Below are 17,793 nucleotides of genomic sequence, written 5' to 3'. Positions count from 1 at the left end.
GTAAGCCCTCCTGGGGTCCCTAATCTCCTTTCTGTAATGGGCCTCTTCCCTCCTTGCTCTGCCTGGAATCAAAGGGGTCTCTGGGGAGTGGGCCGGCCTGGGGTGGGGGGTGGATTGCTGAGGGAGGATCACTCAAAGGCAGTTAGAAAACCCTTGTGCAGACTGAGCCCTGCTTTGGACTGGGGCTCAAAGACTGGATGTGGATGTGTGTGTGTGTGTGTGGGGGTGTGTGTTCCTAGTTCACAGAAAGGAGAAGGGGGCAATGGAGAGGGAGGAGGGAGACAGAGGGAAGGGGAAAGGGGAAGAGGTGGAGGGAGTCCTACTATCTAGTTTGGGCCACCTGAGCGTGCTCCGGAGCACTAGGTTTGTGCAAAAGCACTTTACAAGGAAGGCTGCTTTTCCTTGTTTCAACAACCCTGGGGCTAGGAGGGATTCATGGGCCTGTTTTGCCAACAGGGAGACCTAGGCTGCGAGCTGCGAGGTCTTTTACCCAGGGTCACGTGCTCCAGGGCTGAGGGAAAGAGGGAGAGTAGGAAACAGCTCTGAGCCCGTGGGGAAGGGGAGTGGGGACTGTCTGAGATCGGGGAGGAGGGGAGGAGGAAGAGGGGACCTGAGGGGACCCAGAGAAGGGGATGGGTGAGAGAAAGTGAGTGAGGGCCAAGCTGACAGCCCTGAAACAGGCCTGAGACTGACTGTGTGTAAATGGGACACCGGAAAACACTATCGAGGCTGCAACAATGGAGGGTGGAGACGGCTGCCTGCCTCTGTCCACCCCCTTCCCAGAACCCGGGCATCCTGTCCCTGACGGGCTGTCTCCCACCACCCACAAGGGCTGGAGCTCACCTCAGGCTGGCTAGGTTCCCATTGGCCCCATGGACACCCCTGCATTCCTGCTCCCTACCTCCCCACCCTCCCTTCCCTCTTCCTGCAGCCTCCATGGGGGAGTTCTGGGCTCAGGTGTGCTGCCGGCCCTTCTGCGGGCCCCCTGCCCCCCACCCAGGTGCCCGCTTTGCCTCTACTGAGGGGATTTTCCTACCTGCCCTCACTGCCAAGAGTTGTGGGGCTTCTCCTGGTGCCCCCCTCTCACCAGAGCCTGTCCCCTTCCCTTCCCCCCAGTGCCGGAGTGGAGCCAGGTGTGTTCAGCCCCTGCCCTAACACCCCTAAAATCTCCTCCCCTTTTTCTTCTCTTAACCAAATGCAGATGTGGGGCCTCAGTGGGGACCAGGGCGGGAACCCAAGCACCCTGGCCTCCAGTACTTCCTCCCCTCCTGCTCTGCTGGGCTAAGGCAGCTCCCTTGGTGGGGGAGTCCAGGCGGAGGGTGGAGGCATGGGGGGTTCCCGGGGGCTGGGGTGTCCACAAGGCTGGGCTCCAGGGGCAGAACACCACCTTCCAGGAGGGAACTAGGATCTGGGTGTTTGTCATAAAGGGAGTGGGACGTGGCAAAGAGTAGAAGTGGGGGAGACAGAGAAGGCAGGCAGTCGGTAGGCCTGGAGGGGTATTCCCCAAGCCAGTAACCCTTTGGCCATCATGGGGGTCAGGGCTAGGTCGCAGCTGGAAAGTTACCCCTTCTTCCAGCCTGCCATTACGGGTGGTGCTGACACCCAGAAAGAGAGGCAAAAGTGGAGGGGCGTGCCTGAGCCCCCTGACCCTGTGTAGAAGGATCCTTTGCCTCTCTTCCCCCGATTCTGAGCTCCCTAGTCTCTGTCTGCCTTAGAAACCCTACTGAACACGAAATTGGAAACCGCCGACCTGAAGTGGGTGACTTACCCTCAGGTGGAAGGGCAGGTAAGGACTGGGCCCAGGACCTGGAGTTTGGAGTGGGAGGGTGGGTGACAATGACAAGTGTGCAGAACCCCTGTTTTAGACCTGGAGCCCTTGCTCTGGAGTCTCCTCAATACTGCTGCCCCTTCCTCAGCAGCCCCCTCCCCAATACTTTATTAAAAAACTGCCCTTGCGCACCATCTCAGACCCCGGCAGAGCTAGCTGTGACCCCAGCCGTCCCCTCGCTGACACCTACCTGTCTCCCCAGTGGGAGGAGGTGAGCGGCCTGGACGAAGAGCAACACAGCGTGCGGACCTACGAGGTGTGTGACCTGCAGCGGTCCCCAGGCACGGCCCACTGGCTTCGCACTGGCTGGGTCCCTCGGCGGGGCGCCGTCCACGTGTACGCCACCCTGCGCTTCACCATGCTGGAGTGCCTCTCCCTGCCCCAGGCCGGGCGCACCTGCAAGGAGACTTTCACCGTCTTCTACTACGAGAGCAACGCCGACACAGCCACAGCCCTCACCCCGGCCTGGATGGAGAACCCCTACATCAAGGTGCTGGGCCACTTGAGACAGGGGGTCTCCAGGCTAAGGGATGCTCCCAAGGCCCTTGGCAGGGAGAGCTGGGGGCTGCGAAGCAGGTGGCTTAAGTTTGGAGAAGGGTTCAGGGGGTCTTAAGAGGTAACCGAGGAGCCCTGGCTCCTCATAATGGTTGGCCATTGGGCTGCGATCCGCAAGGTCCCCGGGTTCGAAACCACCAGCCATTCTGCAGCAGGTAAAAGGCAGGGCTTTCTAATCCCGTAAACAGTTACCGTTTTGGAAACTCACCGGGGCAGTTCTATGATGCTGTGTAGGGTTGCCATGAGTCGGCATCGACCGGATGGCAGGGAGAGGGTGTGTAGGCAATGAGGTGACAGACAGACAGCAGAATGACACCCAGCTGCCTGATCTGGCACCTGGGGGAGGCCCAAGCCTTCCGCACCTTCTTTGCCCGTGGTGTGTGGGCCCCTCTCCACTTTTCCCATAACACCCCACACCTCTGCTGGAGCCTCCTTTCAGCCTTCATCTCTCTGCTCCTACTTGTCTTTTAGTTCCAACCTAGCGGTCTCTGTGACGCCTTTGCCGATAATCCCTGCCCCAGGGCCTTCCACACTCTATTCATAGGCCTGTCCCAGCACTCAACATACTTTATATAATTTATCCACATTCCCTTCATTTCCGTTTCCATGGCGCTGAGCTCGGAGGCGGGCCTAGGGTAGGTGTGGATGAGTGTTTGCGTAGTGAGGGCAGAGACAGCCAAGGGGGTGCAGGTCAGGGGCTGGATACATCCGAGGAGCTCATGCCAGTATTCGTGGATAATGTTGGGGCACGCCGCGAAACACTTGTGCTAGGGGAGACGAGAGAAGGCTCTGCTACAGGAAATGGAGGAGGTGAAGGAGAGGGTGAGCTGGGAACAAGGGAGGCCTCCTGACCTTCAGGAGAGTGAAGGGCAATCACAGTGAGTCTCTTTCCCCAACCTGGCAGGTGGACACAGTGGCTGCTGAGCACCTGACCCGGAAACGCCCTGGGGCTGAGGCCACTGGGAAGGCGAATGTCAAGACCTTGCGCTTGGGCCCGCTCACCAAGGCCGGCTTCTACCTGGCCTTCCAGGACCAGGGTGCCTGCATGGCCCTGCTGTCCCTGCACCTCTTCTATAAGAAGTGCGCTCAGCTGACCGTGAACCTGACTCGCTTCCCAGAGACTGTGCCTCGAGAGCTCGTGGTGCCTGTGGCCGGGAGCTGCGTGGCCGATGCTGTGCCTGCCTCTGGCCCCAGCCCCAGCCTCTACTGCCGGGAGGATGGCCAGTGGGCAGAGCAGCTGGTCACAGGCTGTAGCTGTGCTGTAGGGTTTGAGGCAGCTGAGGGCAATACCAGGTGCCGAGGTAAGGAATGACAACGCCCCTTGGAAGCTTGCCTCCGTCCATGATTGGGAGAGGGAGGGGGTGTCCCCAACTCCAGATAGGACCCACATTTTAAATTTCCATCTTATATGTTTCACTGTCTTGGATCCTAATCTACCTGGAGGCCTTGTTTTCAGAGCGCCTCTTGCTCTATAGTTCTGAGCGTTCCCCGTCACATCCGGTGGACTCTTCTCTCATGCCAATTCTAACTCCTTTCTGGACAGAGGCGGCTCTCCTCAGAGAACAGTGGCAACGTGATCTCAATTCTTAATCGTTTGGGGTTTGCCTCTAGTTTATGGATATTAAATTCTTCATAAGCATTTTTTGAGGGGAGGAATGAATCGAGGTTTTTTTTCTTTTTTTTATTATAAATCATTTTGTTGAGGGTTCTTACAGCTCTTAGAACAATCCAGACATCCATTGTATCAAGCACATTTGTACATATGTTGCCATCATCCTTTTCAAAGCATTTTCTTTCTACTTGAGCCCTTGGTATCAGCTCTTTTTTCCTCCCCTGCCTCCACCCTTGGGAACCCTTGATACATTATAAGGTGTAAGGGGGAGGGGGTTAAACATCAGTTGGTTGGGATGGGTTCCCCCTTTCCAGCTTTTTAGAAGGCCTTTTCCTGAGAGCAGGAGTTCCTAACTTGGGTTTTGTGGCTGGAATGGAACACCAGACCTGTGAACTTTGCAAGGCATCTCGTTGGCACCGGGAGCTAGGCAAGTGACATGCTAAACACAAAAGTCGGTGGTTCAAACCCACCAGCCAGATGAAGCCATCCGCTCCAGTAAAGATTCAGTCTCTGGACCCTATGTAGGGTCACTGTGAGCTGGAATCAACTCAATGCCCATGTTTTTTATTTTGATGTGGTTTTTGTTTATTTGTTCTGGTGAACTTTGATGGAAGAAAACAATAATAAAGGTGGTAAGACCATATAGCTGTAGAGCAGAATGTTTACGGTCAGAATGTAGCGGACTGGACTTCCCTTACCTGGCGTTGGGCTGTTGCTTCTATGTGGACTGTAGACCCAGCAGTCATTGGACCAGACTGGACATTTTCTCCCCTGCCCATTTTCCCAGCGCATGCCCAGGACAGCTGCTTCCAGATAACTGTTCTCCGGATAGCCGTTTTCCCTCCATGGCGCTCTGGCATGGCAAGGGTTATTAGATCCGCCACTATATCTTAGTAATAATAGGAGTGCACACGTTTGCTGTATCATAAACATGTCTATTCATGTTTTAGCAATTAGCGCTTCATAATCGGGCCCACTTATGCCCTGCCTCTTTTATGGTGGGCATTTCAGTTCATCCTGAGCACAGAAGCATCACCAGGCTGCCAAGGGGGAGTCAGGGTCTTTAGGAGGGCATCCTGTGCCCTGAAGGGAGAGGGTGCCCTCTCAGACGGGGGGCTTCACAGGCACCCCTTCCCTTCTCCCTGTTGGGACCTTCATGGGGCTCCTTAGGGTTGTGTGAGTCTTGACGGACACTTTTTTCTCTCTCTCAGCCTGTGCCCAGGGCACCTTTAAGCCCCAGGCAGGGGAGGGGTCCTGCCAGCCATGCCCAGCCAACAGCCACACCAACACCATTAGCTCCAACTACTGCCAGTGCCGAAACGGGTACTTCCGGGCTCCCACGGACCCCTGGGGTGCACCCTGTACCAGTAAGTGATCAAGCCTGGTTCATCGGGGCAGAGGGTGCGGACCTCTGGGATGGGCCCCCACCCCTGGGGTTTCTCCCCTGTGACCCTGGGGTGCCACCCCCAGAGCAGAACACACTGACCCCCTGCTGTCTCGCAGCCCCTCCCTCTGCGCCCCGTAGCGTGATTTCCCGACTGAACGGGTCCACCCTCCGCCTGGAATGGAGCGCCCCGCTGGAGTCTGGCGGCAGAGACGACCTCACCTACTCGCTCCGCTGCCGAGAGTGCCGCCCGGGGGCCCCCTGCACCCCCTGCGGAGACCTGACCTTCGACCCCGGACCCCGGAACTTGGTGGAGCCCTGGGTGGCCGTTCGGGGGCTACGTCCTGCCGTCACCTATACCTTGGAGGTCTCCGCCCTGAACGGGGTTTCCTTCTTAGCCTCGGGTCCGGTGCCCTTCGAGCCTGTCAATGTCACCACCGACCGCCAGGGTGAGAGAGGGCGCCAGGGCAGCCCACGGGCACACGGGAGAGGCCATAGAGAGGGTCGGACCAGCTGGCGGAGAAATAGCAGGGGATGGGCCAGGGGGCAGGCCCGAGAGTCGGAGACGCTATGTAAACTTTCCGCTGGACAAGGGGACTCAGCGAGGAAGGAACAGACAAGGGACCAGCCTGCTGAGCGGAGGGGCCCCAATGTCCTGTCTCCTCTCTCGCAGTGCCCCCTGCCGTGTCCGACATCCAGGTGACGTGGTCTTCAAGCAGCAGCCTGACCCTGACCTGGACTGTCCCCCAAGCGCCCAGCGGGGCTGTGCTGGACTACGAGGTCAAGTACCATGAGAAGGTGAGGTCAGCCTCTGGCCCTGGGGGTGGATCATGCCCCAGGGCCTGGGAGAGTCCCAGCTAGCTGTGTGGCCTGGGGCCAAGCCTCCATTGTCCCATCTGTCTAATGACCATGACAGCAGCACCTCCCCTACTGAGTTGTGTGACCACAATAGTAAAACCTGGTCTGGGGCTTAGCTAACCCTCCAAGCCTCGCCGGTCCCTTACCAGGTCTGCAGTGCCAGAGGTGGGGGCCACCCAGTGGGAGTGCCTGGTGGGCGTAGGCAGGGGAGCCTGGGAGCCCCGGCTGACGGCTAGCCCCTCCTCCTGGACAGGGCGCAGAGGGCCCCAGCAGCGTGCGGTTCCTGAAGACGGCAGAAAACAAGGTGGAGCTTCAAGGGCTGAAGCGGGGAGTCAACTACCTGGTCCAGGTGCGGGCGCGGTCTGAGGCTGGCTACGGGCCCTTTGGCCAGGAGCACCACAGCCAGACCCAGCTGGACGGTGAGTGAGCCAGGGAGCTGCCCACCCACCAGTAGAAAGCTGGCCCCCGACCCACAGGACCCTGTGCCCTCCCCACCCCTAGCCACATGGCTTTTGGGCCTATTGCAACAGTTCTCAACCTGGGGGCCGAACGACCCTTTCCCAGGGGTCGCCCGATTCATCACAGTAGCAAAACGACAGTGATGAAGTAGCAACAAAAATAATTTTATGGTGGGGGCGGTCACCACAACATGAGGAACTGTATTAAGGGGTCTCGGCATGAGGAAGGTTGAGAACCACTGGTTTATTGACAAGAACCTGGGTGTGAAGCCCTGCTGGGCAGGAGTCTGGCTCACTGCCCACCTCCCATGTGGCCTTTGCCCAAACTTGACCTCTTCCAGTGGACAGGTGTGGATGGAAGCCTCCTTTGCAGGACTTCCAAAAGGAAACAAGGTTGCACATGACTTGTGAGCAGGGCCAGTGGGTTCAGCCCTGTTTTGCTGCAAAGCTGCATTGAGAAATCGTTCCGACACCTCTTCATTCATTGTTCCAAGCTGCCGCCGCCGCAGTCCAGCTTAGAACTTGTTCAGCACCCTTAGCCTGTCAGCCCCAGCCCTTCCGTATACCCGGCACCCTGGCAACCACTAATCTTACTTCCAGTCTTCTCTGGTTTTGCCCTTTGCGGCGGGGGTGGGTGGGGGTGGGTGTCTTTCCTGTAAGGAGCCCTGGTGGCATAGTGGTTACACTTTGGGCTGCTGACCACAAGATCAGCAGTTCAGGACCACCAACTGCTCCACTGAAGCCCGATGAGGCTTTCCACCCCAGCACAGAGTGACTGTCTCAGAAACTCACAGGGACAGTTCTGCCTTATCCACTGGGGTCGCTGTGAGTTAGAATCGACTCGAAGGCAGTGAGTTTGGCTTGGGGTTTTTAGATCTTCACGTAGGATGTGATCCCTCACATCCAGGTCTCTCACAAGGCACGTGTCCAAGACTCATCTGTACGGTAGCCTGTGTCCATCCAGCAGTCCAATGGGGGGGAGGTGGTAGGTTCCCCAAAGGGTGGAACCCTGCCTGGTCCTGTGCCCGCCTCACAAGGGTACGGAGTGAGGGCCCCACTATCGTTACCCACTCCTGAGTTCATAGGCTCTTGGCGCTTCTTCTTCTCTTTTGGCTAGAAATAGAACTTTCAGTATTTGGAAGCTCTCACTCAAAACAGAAAGGAGTGCGGATGCCACAGCTTTTAACAGGACAAACATCAAAAGTGCTCCCATGATAGCAAGCCCACTGCCGGGGAGCCGATGCTGGCGCACATAGGGTTTCCGAGGCTGCGAGTCTGTATGGGAACAGACAGCCGCGTCTTTCTCCCGCAGAGCGGCCGGTGGTTTGGGACCTGGCGGTTAGCAGTCCAGCACTTACCCAACAGCATCCCCATGGCTCCTGGTGGGGACGAGGTTGGGCAATGTCCCCTCCTGCCCGTGGGCCTGTTAGGTGCCGTGTGAGAATCACTGTGGACCCCTGGCCTTGCCTGGCCTGTCGTCCTCTCTCCACCCAGGGGCCCCGCTCCCTCCCCAGAGGCTGCAGCCGGGGCCTCCCTGACTTCCGGCAGTTTCTTCACAGAGAATGAGAGTTGGCGGGAGCAGCTGGCCCTCATTGCAGGCACGGCCGTCGTGGGCGTGGTGCTGGTCCTGCTGGTGGTCATCATAGCCGTCATCTGCCTCAGGTGAGCGTGCTGGGCACTGGGAGGCCTCGCCGACCCCGCTCCTCCCTCCCTGCCCCAGCCCTCTGACTCTTGTTTTACCTTTTGCTTCCTCCTCCGCAGGAAGCAGAGCAGCGGGCGAGAAGCAGAGTACTCCGACAAACACGGACAGTATCTCATCGGGCACGGTGGGTAGACCTGGCCCCGAGGGGCTAAGGGCTGAGAGGAGGCGCCCGGAGCCAGGCGTGGCCGAGGGCCCAGTGGGAAGAGCCCCTGACGAAGGAGGCACTCCGCCCACTTCTGCAGGTACGAAGGTCTATATCGACCCCTTCACTTATGAAGATCCCAATGAGGCCGTGAGGGAGTTTGCAAAGGAAATTGACGTCTCCTATGTGAAGATCGAGGAGGTCATTGGCGCAGGTACGCGGAAGGCCGCTGGGCGGGCACGTGGGACCGGGAAGCTGGCGCGGAGCAGGAAGCTGATTTGGGGTGCCCCTGCGTCTCCCCCAGGTGAGTTTGGCGAGGTGTGCCGGGGGCGGCTCAAGGCCCCAGGCAAGAAGGAGAGCTGCGTGGCCATCAAGACCCTGAAGGGGGGCTACACGGAGCGGCAGCGGCGGGAGTTTCTGAGCGAGGCGTCCATCATGGGCCAGTTTGAGCACCCCAACATCATCCGCTTGGAGGGCGTGGTCACCAACAGCGTGCCCGTCATGATCCTCACGGAATTCATGGAGAACGGCGCCTTGGACTCCTTCCTGCGGGTGAGCGCCCGGCGTGAGAGCCTCGTGCCCACCCCCTGCGCCCTCCCCGAGAGCTCAGGACAGACGGCCCACCTACTTTCTCTCCAGCCTCTCTCCTGCAGCCGAGTTCTGCTGTCCCCGGCTGCCACTGAGCCACCTCAGGGTTACCTCTTGGGTGGCGTGTCAAAAGTAGACCTGCCTTCACTGGGTCCTCTTGAGCCCTGTCCTGACTGAACCAAACCAATCCGTCTTTCTTCTTTGGTACTGGTCGGTGGCTTCGAACCACTCATCTTTGGGCCATCACCAGGGCTTCTTGGCCCTCCCTCCTGTGGCTGGCCTTTCCTTCTTTGAGGCTTGGGACTGGCTTCTCTGGGGGACAGATGCCCCTGGGGTACAGAGGATTGCTGTTTGTTCTTTGGGCAAATATCTACTGAGCGCCTCCCATGCGTGGATTTAAATAATGCTCTCGGCCTGGGAGCCATTGCGTCACGGTGGCGCAGCGATGGGCTCCAAGGTCTGCTTTGTTGTGCCGTGCGTCGGGTCGCTGTGAATGGCACCTAAGCACCACCACCACGACTCAAGTCCAGGGACGGGGCCGTGAACGAGGCCGACAAAGTGTCAGCTCTTGGGGAGCTGACCGTGGAAAGGCAGACTGAATTTAGAAGTAAGCGCGTAGGCTTTCTTAAAAAATCAGCCATTTAAAAAAATACTGACGTAAACGGCAAGGTGGCTGGGGATGAGGTGGGAAGAGTGTGCTTTGTTTTGGTCACTTGATTGAGCAGGTTTTCCTCACCATGGTGAGCCCAGTTGGCATAATGGGTTACACGTTGGGCTGCTAACTGCAAAGCCAGCAGTTCAAACCCATCAGCCGCTTCTTGGGAGAAAGATGAGGCTTTCTGCTCCTGTCAATATTTGCAGCCTTAGATGACCCCAGGGCCCTGTCTGTCCTGTCCTGTACGGTCTTTAGGAGTCTGAACTGACTCATGGCAGTGGGGTTGGATTTATTGAACGTGGCGTTGTGATTATGCATTGGGCTGCTAACGGCAAGGTCAGCAGTTTGAGCCCACCAGCTGCTCCTTGGGAGAAAGATCAGCTTTTCTGCTCCCGGAAAGAGCTCTAGTCTTGGAAACCTGTGGGGACAGTTTCGCCCTGGAGTTTCGACTCCAGGCTAGTGAGCTTGCTTTCTCTGCACACCTTTCTGAAACGATCAAGCCATGTCCCCACAGAGCAAAGTGATCGTGCATGTAACAGAATTAAAGTGGTTTCTTTCGTCGCCATGGTACCTCTTGAAGAGGAAGCTATCTCTGTGGTCTTGAAAGTGTTCTCCACCGCCGGATTGTCTCTTGAAGCGCAGAGTGGTTCATTGTTGATCTGCTGAGGAGCCAGGTCAGCTGTCTCCTGAGACGCCACCTCTGGGTTATTGGATTCTTCCGCGTGGGGCCGTTCAGCTGGCTTCTCTGTCTTTCCTGAAGTGGAAGTTTCTAGTCCACGTTTTCCTAAGTTCACGGTTGGCACAGCAACTGGACTGCATCCTAGGTCCTGTCAGAGAGTGGGCCCTGCGCCTCCCCGGGAGCAGTTCGGGGCCCTCTAGAGTAGGGTGAGGACAGCCTGCCCTCTCCTGCGTGTTGCTCCCTTGTCACAGAGGGGCTGCTGTTGGACCTACGAAGGCCTGTTTCAGGAGAGATGGCATCTGTGTCGAAGGCCAGCCTTGAGGTCGGGAGGGTACCTAGGGGCCAGGGGGTAGAGGAGGCAGGAAGATCAGGGGCGCTGCAGAGGGAGGCTACTAGGTCAGGAGGCTGCTGCTGGTGGCTGCTGGAATTTGGATCTTAATCAATGTGAGAGGGGAAGCCGTCAGTGGGATTTAAGCCAGAGTGAGGGGGTGTCACACGACCCCTTTGTCTGTGTGATGGGCCAAGAGCTGGGAAGCTGGCGAGGACATGACTGTAGGCTCCAGACTGGAGTTGCACTAAGGTGGAGAGAAGGGGTTGGATAGGGGATCGGTTGTGAAAGCAGAACTAGAACTAGCTGGTGGATTCTGGGTAATGGGGGCTAGAGCGGGGGAATCACAGGACACCCGGGTTTAGGCCTGAGCAGCTGGGTGAGTAGCATTTCCAAGAACTGAGTTGCAATGCTTACACGTTGGGCTGCTAACCACAAGGTTAGCAGTTCAAAGCCACCAGCTGCTCTGCGGGAGAAAGAAGAGGCTTTCTACTCCTGTCTTCAGAAACCCGGCCAATTCTAGCCCGTTCTGTGGGCTGCTGTGAGTCGGAACCGACTTGATGGCTGTGGGTTGTTTGTTGAGATGCAACTGGGATGGAGGCAGGATTAAGAATTTGGAATTTGGATTCTGTGTTGCCAACCCCAGGCGGTTTCAGAGGGTCCTCTGCGTCCTAGCTGAACCCCTAAGATGGGATGAGTTAGCCATCAGGGACCGATGGGTTTAGCTGTTAAGAGTAAACCCTGTAAAAGTCAAGGTGCTTTGAGTCCTTGGTTTGGGCTCTGTGGTCACGGATCATACCCCAGGTCTTTACTGTTCTCTTGCAAAGCCCACCCGGCTGACCCAGAGGCTACTCGAGGGGGCCACTTCAACTGCACAAATCTGTTTCCACCTGTAGACAGGTGACACAGAGGAGCAGAGGCGATAGCCAATGACAGAACCCTGTGTCACCGTCAAAGGTGCTTCCTAGACCAAAGCCTTGGTTGAGTACTTTTGTAGAGCACTCTTCCTGCAGATTGAGAGAGACACTGAGAAACCATCTCCTTAGGACGGAAGTCAGTACCTATATTTGAAATGCTGGTGCCCTGGTGGCATAGCCCTGGTTACGTGTTGGGCTGAAAACCACAAGGCCAGCAGTTTGAACCCACCAGCCGTCCCTCGGGAGGAAGAGGAGGCTTTCTATGCCTGTAAAGGGTTACCAACTCAGAAACCCACAGGGACAGCTCTAACCTGTCCTGTTAGGGTCACTGTGAGTCAGAATCGCCTGGATGGGAATGAGGTTTTGTTTTTGTTTTTTAAGTTAGACATAGGAACGGTTACAAACAATGTATACATTAGGGAGGGAAGAGAGTCTGGCTTACCTGGGGAGGTGGGCAGGACTTCTCCACAGACAGGAGGAGTAGGGCCCGGAAGCAGGGACAGGGCGGAAAAATCGGAAAGCAGAGGGGGGGATAGGTAGCCAGGCCCTCCTCACCGAGCCCTCTGTCCTGGTCCATCCTGCAGCTGAACGACGGGCAGTTCACCGTCCTCCAGCTGGTGGGCATGCTGCGGGGCATCGCCTCGGGCATGCGGTACTTGGCGGAGATGAGCTACGTCCACCGAGACCTGGCCGCCCGCAACATCCTGGTCAACAGCAACCTGGTCTGCAAGGTCTCGGACTTTGGCCTGTCCCGGTTCCTGGAGGAGAACTCTTCCGATCCCACCTACACCAGCTCTCTGGTAGGGCTTGGAGATGGGCGTGGGTACCAGCTAAGTGCTTAAGGCCCGGTGGGAAGATGGGAGGCCGGGGGCAGGGGCAGGGGCTGGACGAATCTGGTCCAGGAAGCAGATACCGGACCGACCATGCTGTGGCCCTGAGACATCTTAGGAATTCTGGGAGCGGGGAAAGCAGGACTCCTGTGGGGGGTGGAGGGGCGGGGGCTCGGACTCGGAAGAGAGCAAAGTTGGGGGGCTGGGTGCTCAGGTCTTGGAAGGAATCGAGGTTCGAGCTAGGGGGAAACAGGGTGCCTGGGCCGCCGCGAGGCCCCTCTGTTCATCTTTTCCTCCCCCTTCTGTAGGGAGGCAAGATCCCCATCCGATGGACAGCCCCGGAGGCCATTGCCTTCCGGAAGTTCACATCGGCCAGTGACGCCTGGAGCTATGGGATCGTGATGTGGGAGGTCATGTCGTTTGGGGAGCGGCCTTATTGGGATATGAGTAATCAGGACGTGAGTGTCCCGTGGTCACCCCAAACCTTCCTGTCATGCACCCTCATCCAGAACGGGGGTGGGGGTGGGGGGGTGGTCAGTGGAGGGCCCAGAGAGCCCATTGCTGCTGGGGCCTCAGACAGTGGGAGCAGCAGGAAGAACCCTTGTATCAAGGGCTTGATGAAGCCTGTTTGGGCAGCGCTGGGAGGGTGTATGTGACCAGGGTATCCAGTCACGTGTGTCCCGGGGGTTTATAGGTCTGTCACTCGGGGAGGGCCCCAGCACTGGTGTCTCTAGGGCCTCCTGGCATCCTGGTTCTCCCCAGGATGCCCCTGACCTCCTCCTTCCCGCCACCCTAGGTGATCAACGCCATTGAGCAGGATTACCGGCTGCCCCCACCCCCCGACTGCCCCACCGCCCTGCACCAGCTCATGCTGGACTGTTGGCAGAAGGACCGGAATAGCCGGCCCCGCTTCCCGCAGGTGGTCAGCGCCCTCGACAAGATGATCCGGAACCCTGCCAGCCTCAAAATCGTGGCCAGGGAGAACGGCGGGTGAGGACCCCAGAGAGAGGGCCCACCACCTGAGAGCTCCCCTTTGGTGGTATGTGGGATGGTCTCTGCCCATCTCCAAGGTTGGCCACGACGGGTATGACCGGGTCTGGCACTCAGCGCCTCCCTGCCCCTCGTCCTTCCCAGGGCCTCGCACCCGCTCCTGGACCAGCGACAGCCTCACTACTCGGCCTTCGGCTCTGTGGGCGAGTGGCTGCGGGCCATTAAGATGGGAAGATACGAAGAAAGCTTCGCAGCTGCCGGGTTTGGCTCCTTCGAGCTGGTCAGCCAGATCTCCACCGAGTAGGTCGTGGCAGGGGCTTGGAGGATGGGCTGGGGAGGAGCCGGTGGTGAGCGCCAAGCGGCCAGCGGGGACATCTGAGAACAGGGAGTATGGGGCCTCTGGACTGCTGGGACTTTGCTCCGTGGGGCACTGCAGGGAGGGGTTGCTCGACCCCAGGCATCACCAGGCTGAGAATCCAAGCTCTCCAGCAGCCTGGCCCACCTCTCCTCCTTGCACCTCCGCTGCTGCCGCCCAGGCCTCCCTCCAGTCTGTCTCTCTGTCTGTGCGCATCTGACTGCATTCCAGGCCTCTGTGCCCACGTTAACACGGCGTCAATGCCGGGGCAGCTTTCCCACCCTTAAAAGGAGAGGAGTGGACGGGTTCACAAGATGCTCTCCAGCTCCGGTTACGTGGTTTGATGCTTCACAAGCTGCACACGGAGCTTCGTGCTCTGAATGCCCGCCCCCCACTTCTCTCTTCTTTCTGTTCTCCTATCTCTCTCCTCAGCACTCCCCTGGCCTCAGGCTAGGAGGACAGAAATAGGAGGACTAGGAATTTAAACCAGGAAAGTCCCCAGAGGCTCTGGGGCTGAGTGGGTCCCTTGCCCCGGGGCGGGCCACCCATCTCCCTAAGGTGTATCCAGAAAACCAAACCCACTGCCTTCAGTCCATAGTGGATCCTGTAGGGACAGGGTCGCCCTGCCCCTGTGGGTGTCCAAGACTATAACGCCGTATGGGAGTAAGAAAGCCTCCCCTTTCTCCCACAGAGCGGGCGGGTGTTTTCGAACTGCTGACCTTGCAGTTAGCAGCCTAACTTCGTAACCACTACGCCACCAGGGCTCCCCTAACGTGTCTCTCACCTCTGCAAAAGCGGAGGCCCTCGATGATTGAAGTGGGCTAAACAACAGGAGGACGGCAGGGTTTCATTCCGTTGTGCGCAAGGTGGCAGTGGGCGGGAATCCACTCATGGTGCCTAACGCCCGCCCACTGCCACCACCTGACGTGCCTTTTTTCTCCCATTCCGCTGCTGCCTCCTGCTATTTGTCCTGACTTCAGTCTCCAAGTGCAGGATGGGAGGGGGCGTGGGGATGGGTGGGGGGTGGGTTTTGCCCGTCTGTCTCCCATCCTCCATAACAGCCCCTTCTTCTAAACTCATTTTGTGGGCCTCTCAGACCCTCACCATTTTCACCCTTTCTTAACCCCTGCTGGAAGATCCTGCCGCAGCCCCCACTGCCCACCTCAAGGAGCCCCGTTCCCCATGTCTCCAGCTGGAGAGAGACCCAGCCTCACCCACTACTGTAGCTGCACAGGAGGGTCACCTAACTATTCCGGAAACTGCCCGGCAACTGTTGACGTTGGCCCTTCTGATTGGCTGGCAGTGCTTCCAAGGGTTTAGGAGTGTTGCTATTAGGCCACCCTGTGTGGTCTCACCCCACCCTCCCCTTCCTCCCCCAGGGATCTGCTGCGCATTGGAGTCACCTTGGCAGGCCACCAGAAGAAAATCCTGACCAGCGTCCAGCACATGAAATCCCAGGCCAAGCCTGGAGCTCCAGGCGGACCGGGAGGCCCAGCCCCTCAGTACTGACCGGCGCCTCTGGGCCCCACAGCCCTGGAGCCCTGGACCAAGCCTCCCCTTCTTCCTGGGGCAGAGTTGGGTGCGGACTCTCATAGAGGCCCCTTCCCTGCTCCCCACTGGATTGCACTTTGAACCCAGGGGGTTGGGAGTTGGCAATTTGGAGAGAGTGGATGGATCTGGGGACTCCTCCCTGTGTGTGGGGGGTGTGTGGAAATGCCCCCAACGTGGGGGACCCCAGACTGTGGAGGAGGGAGCCCTTCGCTGAGAAAGGCCTGCCCCTCAGCTGCCACTGCGGTGCCTGGGTGGGAACCACACAGCACAGCCCGGGCCCAGTTAGGGCTTCCGTCCAAGTGCCCCCTCACCTCCCTGGGCCTTGTCCTCAGACCAAAGAGGAGGGTGACTAGCCTGTGAGCCCGGGAGTGGAGTGGTGGCCCAGTGACAGAATCATTGGACTTTGGTGTCTCCACCTTGTGCTGTCACCACCGAACTGGCTGCACGCCCCTCCCCCCTTGTACATGCCCCGCCCCCATCTGCTGCCTTCATATTGAAGGTTTTGAGTTTGAACTCTCTGATTTTGGTCTTCTCTTGCCTTGTTTGGTTTTTCAACCACCCTCGTCCTGACTTTGGCCCTTGAGGGGACCTGTGTCACCGTCCCCTCCTGTTCTGACCATAATCCTGACATTCCCCTGCCCCCGCCCCCCCCAATTTCCCTCAAGCAGTGTCCTTGGGGAAGGGGACTGGAGGACATCACAATGAGGGCAGTGGGGTGCTGGCGGCAAACAGCCAGGCCTGGGTGCTTGGAGAGGTTCTTAAATTATATTTAAAAATGTTTTTGTATAAATAAAAGGAAATGGGACGTGTACTAGCTCTGGGGGTGATTGGGAATTGGGGCTGGGGGCGGGCCAGGTTTCTAAAGAGAGGGGTGTGAGTATGGGGGGGCCTGACAGCAGGCAGTGTGGGGGGTCAGAAGATGAGAAGACAGGGCTGTTGGGGGCTGGGTGTTGGTTCCCAGCAGGGTAGGGGGTGGGGGAGCAGTGGGTGATGAGTCATTTGCCAATGACTGCTTCTAACAGTTCCAGCTGGCTCTGCCAAGAGCCTAGGGCATCTCCTGGGTGGGGCAGCCCCCTTCCTCCCCTCTCCTGGTGCCTCAGCCCTGGCCAGGAACTGTAAGGGGAAGGGGCTGGCTTGAGCACTTAGCCCTCACCCCTGAAAAGGGTGTGGGGAGTGGGGGGCTTAGATGAAGACAGAGGGACCTGACAGGGGGCTTGGTTTTAAGGTGATGTGGGGTTGGAGGGAGACTGGATTAGTTCGGGAGGGGTGGAGATGGACCCCCAGTGTGTGTGGATGTGTAGCTGGGCTGGGAGGACAATTCACATTGAGGATACTGCCCGGGCAAATCCTCCCAGCCTCTGGGTGGGGAGGGCCGGCTTCTGAGTGTGGGCACCCCCAGGACACCTGACGCAGATCTTGAGGTTCCTCTTTCACACACACACACACACCCCGCCAACCGAGGTGTAGCTGGAGCCATTTTCTCTGTTGCTTTGGCTCCGTTCCCCTATTGAGTTGAAGTCATTGGGGGCCCCCCCAAATCCCAGCACTGCCCCTCTCTCCCAAGGAGCACTGCCCCCCCCCTCTTAATCTGGGTTCTCCAATGCTCTTGAGCCCCCTGGCCCCTTCCTTGACCTACCCACGTTTGGGGAAGGAGTTGGGTGTGAGGGGCTCTGTCCTCTGAGGAAGGTAAGGATGGGCGGCCCCAGGATGAGGGCCCTGGGGCCCAGGCCCGTGCCCTCCTTCCCATCAGTCTGTGAGGCTAGATAAGGTGGCCTGAGAGAGCAGGTGAGGAGAACAAGCATTGGAACAGGGCAGAAGTTAGGGGCGGGGGCCAAGAGTCCAGATGCGGTGAAGAGCATGAGAATCAGCAGGGAGCTAGAGCGTACCCAGTGCAAATGCAGACACTCCCTGAGGCTTCCTGTCATCTCCCAGCAACAGGAAGGGAAACCAGGCTGGGCAGGGGGCCCTGACTAGATGGCACCCCTCCCTCCTTGGGCCCTTCCCACCATGTAGGCTGGGTCTCACTTCCTCAAAGGGCAGTGGCTGCAGGGCTAGTCATCCCAGGGGGCCCTTCTAGAACCCAGTATCCTGACATCCCAAGAACCCTTTCCTTTTGGCGTCTGAATCCAGACTCCGCAGTGTACAACCTTGGGAGCTTAAGCAAGGTGGACTGCCTGTGGCAGTGGGGAGTCAGTGGTGGGCACCTTGGTCTCACCTTGGGGTTAACTGCTTTGCACCTACCTGGGCAGAGCGCCAACCTTCTCAGCAAGCCACCTGCCGGACCCTATTCTCATTTCCAGAATGATCCCTAGGCCCTTTGGGGGAAAGACGGGCTCAGTGGCGTGAGGCTGACCCTCTCGG

General features: G+C 58.3%; 1 protein-coding gene across 1 annotated transcript; it reads left to right on the top strand.

The window, feature by feature from the left end:
* The first annotated feature begins 936 nt into the window (after positions 1-936).
* EPHB4 (EPH receptor B4) lies at positions 937-16,243 on the top strand. The gene is made up of 18 exons (XM_030888485.2): positions 937-1,000; positions 1,117-1,133; positions 1,700-1,786; positions 2,031-2,318; positions 3,288-3,684; positions 5,207-5,362; positions 5,499-5,828; positions 6,053-6,177; positions 6,491-6,656; positions 8,255-8,357; positions 8,457-8,521; positions 8,640-8,753; positions 8,844-9,091; positions 12,291-12,506; positions 12,845-12,994; positions 13,333-13,526; positions 13,671-13,826; positions 15,261-16,243. The coding sequence occupies exons 1-18, from the start codon at positions 937-939 to the stop codon at positions 15,388-15,390; spliced, it is 3,006 nt and encodes a 1,001-aa protein (XP_030744345.2). The 3' UTR covers positions 15,391-16,243.
* The last annotated feature ends 1,550 nt before the right edge of the window (positions 16,244-17,793 follow it).

The sequence above is a fragment of the Echinops telfairi genome, unplaced genomic scaffold (assembly GCF_000313985.2).
Source record: "Echinops telfairi isolate 266 unplaced genomic scaffold, ASM31398v2 ScPeMD7_5;HRSCAF=22, whole genome shotgun sequence".
NCBI lineage: Eukaryota > Metazoa > Chordata > Mammalia > Afrosoricida > Tenrecidae > Echinops > Echinops telfairi.
This window is presented reverse-complemented; position numbering and strand designations above follow the sequence as displayed.

What these genes read in the sequence shown, in the direction of transcription:
- EPHB4 (XM_030888485.2), top strand. Translation starts at nt 937, where the DNA reads ATGGGGGAGTTCTGGGCTCAGGTGTGCTGCCGGCCCTTCTGCGGGCCC. An exon ending in CCTTGGACTCCTTCCTGCGG is followed by an intron (nt 9,092 to 12,290) that starts GTGAGCGCCCGG and finishes TCCATCCTGCAG; the next exon opens with CTGAACGACGGGCAGTTCAC. An exon ending in GGGATATGAGTAATCAGGAC is followed by an intron (nt 12,995 to 13,332) that starts GTGAGTGTCCCG and finishes CCGCCACCCTAG; the next exon opens with GTGATCAACGCCATTGAGCA.